At 36.4% G+C, this 14,111-nt stretch overlaps 1 protein-coding gene across 2 annotated transcripts in view; it reads left to right on the top strand.

The window, feature by feature from the left end:
• The window catches only part of Usp47 (ubiquitin specific peptidase 47), a 96,182-nt gene extending 82,446 nt beyond the window's left edge, over positions 1 to 13,736 (top strand). For both annotated transcript variants that reach the window (XM_070035323.1, XM_070035321.1), the window contains 8 exons: positions 3,657 to 3,832; positions 4,141 to 4,221; positions 5,992 to 6,107; positions 6,453 to 6,571; positions 9,864 to 9,994; positions 11,866 to 11,913; positions 12,003 to 12,133; positions 13,180 to 13,736. In XM_070035323.1, the coding sequence (XP_069891424.1) occupies positions 3,657 to 3,832; positions 4,141 to 4,221; positions 5,992 to 6,107; positions 6,453 to 6,571; positions 9,864 to 9,994; positions 11,866 to 11,913; positions 12,003 to 12,133; positions 13,180 to 13,354 (977 nt within the window). In that variant the 3' untranslated portion in view covers positions 13,355 to 13,736. The remainder of the gene's footprint in view (positions 1 to 3,656; positions 3,833 to 4,140; positions 4,222 to 5,991; positions 6,108 to 6,452; positions 6,572 to 9,863; positions 9,995 to 11,865; positions 11,914 to 12,002; positions 12,134 to 13,179) is intronic.
• The last annotated feature ends 375 nt before the right edge of the window (positions 13,737 to 14,111 follow it).

Below are 14,111 nucleotides of genomic sequence, written 5' to 3' on the forward strand. Positions count from 1 at the left end.
TAGGCACCATAAAAACTAGAAGTTATGAATTGCATAAATATAAAAAAGATGGAAGATTTGTTAATGTGGGCATTTCTGACAAACAATGGTAGCAAAATCATACCAGTATTATGACATATGGGACGTTCAGAAAGAACTTACAGAACTTCAAACCTAGTTCTCAAAAAAGAACTAATTATACAATAGGAGAGACAAATTTTTAAGTATAAAAGGAAAATAGCTGAAAAGTGAAATACTTTCTATTATTCTTTAAGGAGTATTACGATTTTCCCTCATTTTTAGTCATCAAAATGCTTATTCTCAAAGCTTCTCTGAAATCAATGAGGCAAAACTAGTAAAATTATTTAACAGATAAGGAAAGTGAAACTAAGGGATGGTGACCTGGCCAAAAGTGCAATGTAGATAGTAAACATTAGGACTAGTTATAGAATTTAAGGACTTTTGAGTGCAGATGCTCCTGATACATTTGGAAAAGAACTGTACATTTCATCTTCCATTCATCCACACACCAAATTTTTTCCTAATCTATTCTAGGTGCCAGATCCTATGTAGGTATTAGAAATAGAGATGACTGAGATACTAAGGTATCTCTAATGGAGAGTAGATATATAGCCAACCACTTTGGGTTTGTAAGAGTGTTGCCTTTAAAAAAAAAAAAAGTGCTGCCAAGCTTTTTGTGACTCAAAACTATAATTCTAGCATGCAAGAGTCTTAAATCTCAGAATCAAGATTCAAAACTAGCCTGGATAGACAAATCCAAGAGATTCTTATCACCATGTTATGGTTAAGTTATGGCTCAAGTGTGAGAATGCCAGCTATGACTAAAGAAGTCATAGATAAGGCCCAAAGTTCAAGCTCCTCCCCCTCCTCCCCTTCCTCCCCCCCCCTCCCCCATCCAGTACTGGGAAGGAAAAAAGTGCGGTGATGCCTGTAGTCTCGGAAGTCTGTCATTTAAAAGAAAGTGGTAAAGGGCAATGCATAGAAGCATCATGCCTATTTACAGGTTACTCAGGAGATAAGAGATTGGGAGGACTGTGGTTTAAGGACAGTTGAAACAAAAAAGATACCCTTCTTCCATCTCAACCAATAAGCTGGGCAGAGTAGTGAGTTGCTAATCCAAGCTACCAGGGTATCATAGTAAGAGGATCATGGTCTGGGGCCAGCCATGAACAAAAGCACAGACCCTACCTGAAAAATAACTAAAGTTTAGAAAAGGATGGGGGTGTGTGACTCAAGTAGTAAACTATCTGCCTAGCAAGTATGAAGCCCTGAATTCAAAACTCTAGTACCACCAAAAAGAAAAGGAAAATTAGTAGAATAGCAGAATTAAATCAGAAGTTAAGGTACATCAGTGTTTTTTAAGTAGCTAAGTCCATCCATACATTTATAGAAATTCATACACTTATAGAAATGCAAAAGTGAAATGTGCATTGGGAAGCCAAAATAGAGTCAGTAATGGTTTATGCTTCCATGGAGCTTTTGCCTCTCTGGCTCATTACTGTGCATTATTTTAACAGCTTAGTGGCATTGGTTGTGTTAAACATTTTTCTTTGGAGATGTAATAGGCTAAATAGTTTGAGGTCAAACAGCTAGTAGGTCATACTACTAGGATTCCACTCTGATATTTTGCTGGTAAGCCTCCACTCACTCCATAGCTGCCTCCATTGCCCCCTCTTCATATCTTAGTAAAGCAAGTAACCAGTGGCTATTGTGCTTTCTTACCATACTCAAACTTCAGAAATACTGGAAAAGTGAAAAGTAGCTCCTCTTAGGAAAAGAGCAGACATTTCTTTTAGTTTATTTTAGAGTGGTATGCTAAAAGTTTTGACAGGATTGTCAAAATTCAGTAAGAATACTCAGAATTATAGTTGTAAGGTCTTAATTCCATGTCATGATAGTTAATAAAATCCTTAACAGGGAGATCATTGGCCAGTTTAACCTCTTCTGAAAATTCAGACTAGGTTAATTTACTAGTGTTCATTATAAGCATAGTAAACCACAGTGATGAAGATAAACTATTTAGGCTTTCAGAAACCACAAAGAAGACAGAAAATCCCTGGAAAATGCTCATGTTTAGAAACTGGTTTGGAGATAGGAGGGATACTAGCCAGCAACTGGTTTTTTTAGCAGTGTTTCCTCACTTATCATACTCCTCAGTGACCAGAAAGTGGGTCCTGGAAAAGCTTGTAGAAGCATGGGTTGCTTACAGAGATGAAATGGCTGGTATTAGTAGACATAAGGATTGAATAACAAGAAGTGAGTATGCAGAGCATATGTGATAAGTACACACACTTAACATGTACACACACTGAAGGGTCAGAATTACATTGAAGTAATTTTAGACTGTCCTGTCCTGTTGTGTTCTAGTTGCCATCTGTAGGTAGAATGTGCCAACAGAAAGGCAAGGTAGGAAAATAGCAGTTGTGGTGCATTTATATTGAAATGTCTTTGTTCAACTTCAATTCACCTAATTCAAGAAAATACATAAGAGAAAGGAGAGGCCTTAAGACATTTTGAGGTTGAGTTCTAAAGAGATGGAATGTTTCCGTTTTTAGAGGTAGAGTAATTGGTATGTTATTCACGTCTAAAGCACTAAAATAATTATAGCCAATCGATTAAACTAATGCTTTTTGCCAAGACTACGAAGCATTTACACACACACACACACACACACAAGCACACATGAGGAAGTGTAAATACTATTATTCACATAACTGTAAAAGTACCAAGTACAGAGAAATTACTAAGTCACAGTCCCAAATCCAGTATATAGAGAGGAGCCAGAAGTAAATTCAAGACACGTCTTCTGCTTACTTAGTGCCAAGCTCCATATTGGACTATATCAGTGAATTAAACATTTGTGTCTTTCTGTGACACGTCACTACTAGAAATTAGGAGAGAAAACAAAATGAGAATGGTACTATTAGAAATAACTGTACCTGTTTTAAGTCTGAGACTGATTGTTAGGATCCTGTGAGATAATTTGAGGCTCAGAATAGATGTTCTACGTACAAATATTTGTCAGACTAAAGTGGCAGAGCTGAAATTCAATCCATAGGCTTTTGATTTTCAGTCAAGCAATTTTTCGATTACACTCTTCTTTCAAGAAATTCGGTACCTCAATGTGTAGCATTAATCAAAGCTTATTTGCCAAAGGCTAGATTGTTAACATTTAGGGCATTCCTTAAAGTTTAGAAATAGAACTTTTAAACAAAAAATTCAGCTTAAAAGGTTTATAGTAAACAAAATTCCTCACTTCATATATTCCTTCTAATTCATACTGATCATATTTTCTGTTCATCATATGGTAATATTTTCTATATATAACCAGGAAAAATGAACATTAATTTATTTGACAGACCCATTTGGAAAAACTCAACCCAAAAGTTGAGATGACATGAAAATATAAACCAGTATCATCCTTGGTATTTGATGTAGATTTTATGGAAAAACATGACCTTCTTGTAGAAGAAGGACAAGTTGAGGTAGCATGGTGGCTCTTGTATTTGGCATTGACAAAAGAGGAACCAGCTGAGTTAAAAAATCTAACACAAAAGGAATATTTCCTATGTACAGTATAATAAAAGATATGGTTTGTACTGTTTACACTGAAAATTTTCTTCTCCATGTTCATGTTTTGTTTGTTTTGTGCTTAGGGTTGATGGTGCATGTTGATAAAAGAATTACTCTGGCAGCTTTCAAGCAACATTTAGAGCCCTTTGTTGGAGTTTTGTCCTCTCACTTCAAGGTCTTTCGAGTGTATGCCAGCAACCAGGAGTTTGAGAGCGTCCGACTGAATGAAACGCTTTCATCATTTTCAGATGACAATAAGGTTGATTAATCTTTACACAATTAGAGTGCTTTAAAAGATAGCTTTGAAAACACCTTACACTATGATGGGAAATAACCTGATGGCTAATGGTTATTTGGGATGTTTGGATTGTTTTTCTTCGTCCAACAAACAGTTGTTAAATACTGTGTGTGTCAGTTACAGTTGTAGGTGCTGGGGATTCAGAGGTAAAAGACATCCCTTCTCAGAGGCCCCTTAATCTAGGGGATTTGGAAAACCAAAATAAATAGTGACATGAGAAAGTTGTTCTGTTGAGAAAGTCCATCTAAAACAATTTTTTTAATTTATAGATCACAATTAGACTGGGGAGAGCACTTAAAAAAGGAGAATACAGAGTTAAAGTGTACCAGCTTTTAGTCAATGAACAAGAGGTGAGTAATGCGTCTAAAGGTATTATAAGGATTTTTATTGTAGCTAACTAAATACAATAGTAATTTGTGGGTTTTTTACTAGTCTCTTGTTAGTATTATTTCTTTTTGCAAATCATATTGTCTTTGCTGCCATTATTCAGTTCTGTCATTATTGCACAATTGTAGCTGTAGACAACATGTAAACCAGAGGAAATGCCTGTATCTCAATAAAGTTTTACTTGCAAAAACAGGTAACCATGAATTTGACCCTCTAGCCATTGTTTTTCCCTACTCTAAAGTGTTCCTTCAGAGCTGGAATGAGGCAAAAGCTTCCTGTTTTGAAAGAGATCAGTTGTTTCCTCGGAATTAACATATAATGCTACTTTCAATGAAACCGATTAGTACAGAGTGTGTAAGTACTGTGTGTGTCCAAAATCACCTCAGAACCCTCTCATTACGATGGTGTACTAACTGAAAAATAATTTTTTATATGCTCATACTGAAGCCTCACACTCTGATCCTCACACTCTCAACTTGGCTTTTTCACTCAAAGCTAGACCTCATCTTTACTTCTTACTTTTTGCTGGTTAATTGGAGATAAGAAACTCAGCTTTGGGCTGGGAAGGTGGCTCAGTGGTAGAGCGCTTGCCTTGCATGCCTAAGGCCCTGGGTTCGATTCCTCAGCACCACATAAGCAAAAAGAAAAAAGCTGGCAGTGGCGCTGTGGCTCAAGTGGTAGAGCGTTAGCCTTGAGCTGAAGAGCTGAGGGACAGCACCCAGGCCCAGAGTTCAGGTCCCACGACCGGACCAAAAAAAAAAAAAGAAAGAAACTCAGCTTTGTCTGCCCAGCTGGGTTTGAACTATAATCCTCAGATCTCAGCCTCTGGATCACTAGGATTCTAGGCGTGAGCCATCAGTGTCCACCTCAACAGATGGTTTATCAAGCACCGATCAAACCACTTATTTGTGACCCATAGAATCATTATCTTACATGTTTCTTATGAATTTGGTGCTTGTGAGTAAGTAGTGTGTCTCTTTTTGAGACAACATGTTTGGAAATTTAGTATCATTTCTCTGATTTTAATTTATCAAAGTGATTCATTGCCTCCCACTTGTGGCTTGTGCCTGTAATCCTAGCTACTCAGAAGGCTGAGACCTGAGGATTGAGAGTCCAGCTCAGGTAGGAAAGTTTATGAGATTCCTATTTCGAATTAACCACCAAAAAGCCAAAAATGGATCTGTGGCTCAAGTGTTAGATTGCTAGCCTTGAGTAAGAAATCTTAGGGACAGCTCTAATGCCCTAAGTTCAAGCCCCAGGACACACACACACACACACTCATGCATACACACACACACACACACACACACTCATGCATACACACACACACACACTCATGCATACACACACACACACACACACACACACACACACACACACACACACACGGGAGGCGGGAAGGGGATTCATTTTATTTTCTAAATTGTGATTATTTAGAACTGGAGGCTGGCTCAAGTGTTAGAATGCCAGCGTTCATTTTATTATAAGAAAGGAACTACAAATGAATTATCCTAATTAATCTTTACACTGACATAGAGGAAGTTACTGGCCTCAATTTATAGTTGAGAGAACTTGCCCAAACTGAGCTCATAAGAGGGCTAACATTCAAAAATAGAAGATAGACTCCTAAACTTAGGCCTTTATTGTCACATTGTAAAGAGTAGATAGAAGTCATCTTAATTCTAACTTTAATGTGTAATTCAAGCTCTCATTATTTATATTTATCTTCCCAGCCATGCAAGTTTCTGCTAGATGCTGTTTTTGCTAAAGGAATGACTGTACGGCAATCAAAAGAGGAATTAGTTCCTCAACTCAGGGAGCAATGTGGCTTAGAGCTCAGTATTGACAGGTAAAGTAAAATTACAATGTTATCAGACTGTGAAGTATGACCCATGTATGGTCAGTTGATACAGATTGGTATGATTTTCTAATCCTAGAAGAATTAAATTTTTGTACTATTCAGAATTTTTGTAAGAACGTGGGGATTAAGCAACATTAAAATTCTGTTTGAGTTTTCTATGGAGATTACAAAATTTGAAGTTCTGGGAATATTACTTCTGGATTTTTTCCTCCAAAAGTTAGTTAATACCATTCAACTATTACTTACAGTTTATTTTCCCTCATTATCAAATTAATATCAATTTTTTAAATTAAGAATTTCAAATCAAAGTAACCAACTGTGTTATGTTTGTAGGTTTCGTCTAAGAAAAAAAACATGGAAGAATCCTGGCACTGTCTTTTTGGATTATCATATTTATGAAGAAGATATTAATATTTCCAGCAACTGGGAAGTTTTCCTTGAAGTTCTTGATGGTATTATCAATATTTTTGTGAAGATACATCAGTTAGAAATACTCCAAAATTAATAGAAGCCTATAGGTTAATTTTTAATGAAATATGAATTACCAGAAATGTAATGCAAAACATAGTATTTGTTGTTAAGCATAGCTATTACTATTGTATATTGACATGATTTCTATCCCTGGCTTGGGTTGAGGAGGGGGTTGTTTTAAATTCTTCTGGGTCCATTTTGGCCTTTGAATATGTTTTATCTCTAATTTTGAGACTACTACTTCCCTCTTACATAACATTGCAATTTGAAAGTTAGATTTTTTTATTATGCTGTGCAGAAAAAGAACTGCTAATATTTTTGTCCTTTTCCATTGTGGCTTTTTTTCTTTGAGGCTGGTACTGATAATTTCTCAAAGATTTTGAGAACAGCTATGTTAGTTACCTAGGCTGCCATAATCAAATACTACAGAGTGAGTGGCTTAAAACAACAGAAGCTTTTTTTTTCTTTCTTCAAACAATACATGTAAAAAAAATTAGCTCAAACTATTGGACAAGCATAGAGCATCTTAATATTCATCAGCCTGATACATTAAACAAGACACCCATATTTAAATGCACCCTTGATTAAAGGAGGATGGTAATCAGTTAAATTTATTTGTTTCTTCTTACTACCTTATTTTCCTTCTTTATTTTTAATAATCTTATTAATGCATACTATTTTAATTACATATTTGTATTGACCAATTCCCACTGGTAGAAGTAAACCAGCAAATTTATTGAAATTTCTCCATTGAAATTTCATGTGAATAGACTCACATTTATCATTTTGAGATCCTTTGTATGTATATGTGGGGGGGGGTACTGAGGCTTGAACTCAGTATCTTGGTTAGCTTTTTGTGCTCAAGACTGGTACTCTACTACTTGAACCACACTTCCCTTTTGGATTTTTGCTTCTTAATTAGAGATAAGTCAGATTTGTTTGCCCTGGCTAGCTTTGAACCATGATCCTCAGATCTCAGCCTCCTAAGTAGCTAAGATTATACACTTGAACAACCAGCATCTGGCTTAGTACCACAGGAGTTCTTATCTCTCATCTTTGGAGTCTAGAAGTCTGAGATCAAGGTACTGGTGGGTCTATTCCTTCTAAGATTTTGTAAGGGAGAATCTGTTCCATTCCACTCCTTGAGCTCTTAGACGTTTGTTGGCTGCAGCATCCTTAGGCTTGTAGATATAGTACCTCCACCTTCATCTTACATGGTGCTCTCCATTTAGGCTCATCTACCCAGACCATTTGGAGTCTGCCTTAGGGAAGACTTAACTTGATTATCAGTATAGAGAAAAAATAAGGTCACATTCTGAGGTACTAGGGATTTGCACTTCATATTTTTGGGGAGAGAAATAGTTCAACTCAACAATTACCTAGAAGAACATTTGAATTTTTAACCTGTTTTCACTTTCATTTTGGGATATTTGAAGTATTGTGATTTTTTTGAAAAAGATAGTGGGAAGAAAGTTGGCTTTAGGGAGATCACATCAAGGTAAATATTTTGTTAACAATTCTAGATGTTTTATATAAGATTCTGACAGTTTTTAGAGTTGAACTATACTAACACCCCCACCCTCCCACACATTCTTTTTTTTGGGGGGGGGGGCCTGAACTCTGGGCTTGGGTGCTGTCCCTCAGCTCTTCAGCTCAAGGCTAGCGCTCTACCACTAGAGCCACAGCGCCACTTCCGGCTTTTTTTCTTTTTGCTCATGTGTTGCTGAGGAATCGAGCCCAGGGCCTCATGCATGCAAGGCAAGCGCTCTACCACTGAGCCACCTTCCCAGCCCCTCCCACACATTCTTTGAGGTATGATTTCAATAGTTTAAATTCAGTAGTTGAAATTATATTTTTTGAATAGTTGAAATTCTGATTAGTTGCAAGTTAAGTGGGGAGGAAAGAAGTACCAATGTGCGATCTGCCTTAGTATATGGGCAAGTGCTTCAGATTGTGATTGCCTTCTGTGTCTAAGGTCTTAGTGATAACCACTGTATCTGGGTAGCTAGGAGGTGATGCTAAATGGGATAGAAATTGCCCTATATAGGGAAAGGATTGGGCATATATTTGCAGAGGTAGATTATTTAGAAAGTAGTGCATAGCTATCATGTATACATATATGTACATTTATATTGCTATCATATATACATATATACAGGTGAGGCACTCTGACACTTGGGTCCACACCCCTTTTACTTCCAGTGTTTTTCTGTTTAATTGGAGATGAGAATTTCTTGGATTTTTCTGCCTGGGCTGGCCCTAGATCTTAGCCTCCTGAGTAGCTAGATTTATAAGCAGGAGTTACCAGCATATGGCCATATCAGTATATATGTTAACATGTAAACATTGAGTCATGTGATTAAGATTAAATTTAAAAAAAAACTTTTTTTAGCTGTAGTTTGCCAAGCATTGCTTATTCCCTGGTGCTACAAAAATAAGTAATAGCCAGATTGCCTACCATATGTACACTGTCTGTGGAAGACTCAGAGCTGCAAACCTACTATTCTAAAATGAGAGGTAGCCGGGCACCGGTGGCTCATGCCTGTAATCCTAGCTACTCAGGAGGCTGAGATCTGAGGATCACGGTTCAAAGCCAGCCCGGGCAGCAAAGTCCGTGAGACTCTTATCTCCAATAAACCACTAGAAAACTGGAAGTGGCGCTGTGGCTCAAGCAGTAGAGCGCTTGCCTTGAGCTGAAGAGTGCAGGAACAGCGCCCAAGCCCAGAGTTCAAGCCCCACAACCCACCAAAAATAAATAAATAAATAGAAATAAAATGAGAGGTAACAGGGTACTGAATCAGTTCCTTTACTCTTATGCATACCATAGAGACAGTGATATCTGAGCTAGATTTTGAGGACTTGATAAATTGAGGAGTAAATGAAAACAAGTGTTAATGATATCTTTAGTGAGGAAAAAGGAATAAAGTGAAGGTGGCTTGATTGTCATTTTTTATTAGAGTAGTAACCACTGGAGAAGGAAAGATTGAAGATCCAGGGAGGAGAATAAACTGCAAAATGTTCAACAGGAATCAGGAAGGAGTAGAATTAGCAGTACTGGATGAAGGATGGCTTATAAAAGAACAATTGTCTTCTGAGACTTGAGAGAAGAATAAATGTTTTATTCTCAAAAGTACTTGGGATAAATGGTTTCTTTTGTTCCCACTTTTAATGAGTAACACCTGGAGTAAATCTTTTTAAGCCAGGAACTACAGGAAAAGTCAAATTATCAGTTCTTAGGATATATTATAAGGGTACAATCTTGCATGTTCTTAGGAATAGAGAAGATGAAGTCCATGTCACAGCTTGCTCTTTTATCACGACGGTGGAGGCCTTCAGAAATGAAGTTGGATCCCTTCCAGGAGGTTGTGTTGGAAAGCAGTAGTGTTGATGAATTGCGAGAGAAGGTAAGTTCATTTTAAACAAAATGAAGCTGATACATGTTTTTCTTGTATCGCCAAGTAACTACCAACCCACTATTGACAGCAGGTTCTTTTGGTCTTTGTTATGCTTTATATTATACTCTGGTTGATGCTTTGAAAATTCCTTTGGCTCCTAGTCATCTAGAAGTAGACCTTTACTTTCTGCACTTGAATCAACTTTATCCTAAGTAGTTAGGATTAGTTAGAAGTAAGTAAATGTCTAAACAAACCAAATGAAGTGGACTGAAAATCCAGATGAAGGTTTGTTCTGTATTTTGTAGTGGAAACTAAAAATCTCTGCAGAAAAGGTGATTTATCTTTGTGCTTAACACCGGACACAAAAATGAATTCTAAATATATTAAATTTATATAAAAAATAAAGCAAAATAATAGACTAGCCAAACAATAATGATAAAATAAAACTTACAAAACAAACTATAAGCAAAGCTAAAAGTCTTAAAACAGAGAAAAAATTATTTGAAATTATATGAAACATAATTTCCATAATTTATATGAAGCTACTTCCTTAAGCGAGGATGAATAGTCTATTTTAAAAATAGGCAAACAAGGCACACAGGAAATGTACTCATTACCTTATATATGTAACTGTAACCCCTCTGTACACACCTTGACAATAAAATTAAATTTTAAAAAAAGCTAAGAACATGAATAGATCAATAAGTGCCAGCCTCCGGAGCAACAGTTAAAAGAAATGCCCATGCAGTGATAGCTCATATTTGATAATTTAAATGTTAAATAAGTAATAATGCAGTACCACCTAGGATGAGGAATGAGTTAACCAACAGATTCAGTTAAGCCAAAGGTGTCTCACTCAGCCTCCACTTTTATAAGTTCATATTGGCCTAGGGCCTTCTTAATGATGTTATAAGGAGATGAAAGTTAGATAGCAAGTTACCCAAGAGGGTGGAAAATGGGAAATACAGAAGTAAAGTGGTAGGCAGTTTCAGTAACAGATCCAGGATGGCAGGATAAATAAATTGGGACCTGTCTTTTGACTCAGATGACTGAAGATCAAATATATACATACTAGAGTTTTTCTACTAGTGTCATTCAGATACCAGTGAAATCTGTTGCCAGTCACAGACCCACAGGGCTCTAGGGTTCCCACAAGCAAGCAATTTAGATCTCATTAATTTACATATATATGTAAATATGTGTATATACTTTGTATCTCATATACATATGTGTGTATATGCATAGCATGTGTAATATTTGCAAAAATATGTGTGGAAATACATGCACACATATATTAAAACCTCATTTTCCCCATTTTCACTTAGGGTAGATTTAGAAACTGAAAAGATAGCTGAAATTACCAGTGTTGAGAAAACAGGTGATATGGCAAGCTTGGATTGTTAAAATTGATGTAACTTTTTCAAGCTTTCATTTGGTACTGTCAGTATTCCAGAAGTGCAATTTCATGTCTAGGAATTTGATCTGTGAAAGTTACTTTGTATCAAATTCTCTATATAATATTATTGCATGGGGATAGTGCATAAATATAGTTTTACATCAGAATTGTGTAAATGTATTTGTGTATATGTAGGAAAAAATCTAGATAAAATATACTAATTTGATGTTTCTGAGACATATTTGTGGAATCAGCAAAAGAAAATTCTACTTTCTACATTGTTTGTATGTGGCACTGGAGTTGAACTATGGACTAATACTTTTAGGGAGACATTCTGCCACTTGAACACAAACTAGAGCCCTTATAAGCTTCCATATCAAGCTTGTTATTTTTCTAAAACTAAATTATTTCTGTTGGAGGTATAAAAGGAAAATAACTAAGCAAATTTATTTTAATGAACTTACATAGATTTTATCTTTTACAGCTGACTGAAATCAGTGGAATCCCTCTGGAAGATCTAGAATTTGCCAAGGTAAAGCCCAAGAGTAGTTGCATCTGCAGATTGAGACACAATAAACATGGCAAATAGTGTGATTTATACATTCTTTCATTTTTCTTTAGGGTAGAGGAACTTTTCCTTGTGATATTTCTGTCCTTGATATTCACCAGGATTTGGACTGGAATCCTAAAGTTTCTACCCTGAATGTCTGGCCTCTTTATATCTGTGATGATGGTGCAGTCATATTTTACAGGTAACATTGAATGTTTTGTTGTTTCATGTGATAAAGCATTTTTGGTGTGCATAAATATCTTGTTTCCATTTCTAAACTATGGTTTTGGTATCATTTGTCACTAACCAATATAGTACAATAAAAGTCATGTATTATTATTCGAAATCTTCTAGTAATCACATTAAAATAGTAAAAAATATGTAAATTTAATAAAATGATTTTAATCTATCAAAAATGTTATTACAGGCTACCAAAAAATTTTAAATCATTCATGGGATATTTTCCATTGTTTTTCTTATTCTAAGACTTAGAAATGTTATATATTATACTACTTAAACATCTTTATCAGGACCAGACATACTTCAGTTGCTCCATAGCCATGTATGACTAAAGGCTACCATATTGGATAACACAGATACAGAGGAAAAATGACTAATTCTTAGACCCTGGCAGGTGTAGGTTGAAACCTACCTTTCATTATTTACACAGCTCTTTATCTGTAAAATGATGACAGTGATCTCTTTCTTGTAAGATAATAGGAAAATTAGAGCTATTGCCTAGCATGTGCCATAAGTGTATGTTCAATGACATTAGATATTGTTACTTTTAATAATGATGAGGAGGGGCTGGGAAGGTGGCTCAGTAGTAGAGCACTTGCCTTGCATGCATGAGGCCCTGGGTTCAATTCTTCAGCACCACCTAAGCAGAAAAAAAAAAGCCGGTAGTGGCACTGTGGCTCAAGTGGTAGAGCACTAGCCTTGAGGTGAAGAGCTGAGGGATAGCGCCCAGGCCCAGAGTTCAGGCCCATGACTGGACCCCCCACTCCCCCCCCAAAAAAAAAAATTGAGGAAATTATTCTGTGCCTTTTTGAGAAGGGAGCAATGTGCTGGCATGACAAACATGTTAGAAATCTAGGATATTCTGGTAGCTGAGGTTATATAACTTCCCCAGTGACAAATCAGATTTCATTATCCTCCTGAGAAACATCAGTGTATTCAAGCTTAAATTAATAGAGGCAGATGGCTAACTGGTCTAATACACAATTCATGTTTATATTTTAAATAAAGAGATAAAACAGAAGAAGTAATGGAGTTGACAGATGAGCAACGAAATGAACTGATGAAAAAAGAAAGCAGTCGACTCCAGAAGACTGGACATCGTGTGACATACTCACCTCGAAAAGAGAAAGCACTAAAAATATATCTGGATGGAGCGCCAAATAAAGACCTGACTCAAGACTGACTCTGTTAGTATAGCATTTTCATGGGGGATTTGTGGTTTTAATTAGATGGTTCACTACTACTGTGTAGTGCCATTGTGGCCGGACATGGTTGGGATAACCCAGTGTGATACCAGCACTGATTGGACAGTCCTTCACCAATCAGAAGCTCAGTGCCCAATGGGCACTGTTTGACTTGGAATCATGTTGTGCACTATAGTCAAATGTACTGTAAAATGAAAAAGGGATGTGCAAAATAATAAAATCCAAGCAGAACCTGCTACTATAAAAGGGGAAGGGGAATGAGCAAACTTCTCTCAATGCGGACAAATGTGCACATAGCTGCTAGTGAAACTAGCTTCAAACAGGATGCTCATAGCTTAATAATAAAAGCTGTGCAAAGGCCATGAGTGAATGAATCTTCTGTTTATTTCACTGATACACACATTACCTCATTGACAATTCAGAAGTAAATGCAACATGTCTTGACTCTTGGAAAGAAGCTAAAAGGAGTTGAAGAAAGAAATTCTTAGAACCAGCCATAACCCAGAAAAGAATTGTGAAGTTATGATCTTATTTTGTTTCATTTTTACAGAGTGTTAAGAACATGATTCTGGAAAATATTTCAAAACATTTCCCTTAGAGGGCTCCCAGCAGGTGGCAGCTCAGATTGCTGCAATTTTGTAATTACCACTGATTGTACTTAAGTTCTGGGTGCAGAGAATATATTTAACTTGTTCGTTTAGCATGTAAATAAAATTATCCTGTTGAGTTGCCATA

The sequence above is a fragment of the Dipodomys merriami genome, unplaced genomic scaffold (assembly GCF_024711535.1).
Source record: "Dipodomys merriami isolate MVZ:Mamm:240054 unplaced genomic scaffold, mDipMer1.0.p SCAF_25, whole genome shotgun sequence".
NCBI lineage: Eukaryota > Metazoa > Chordata > Mammalia > Rodentia > Heteromyidae > Dipodomys > Dipodomys merriami.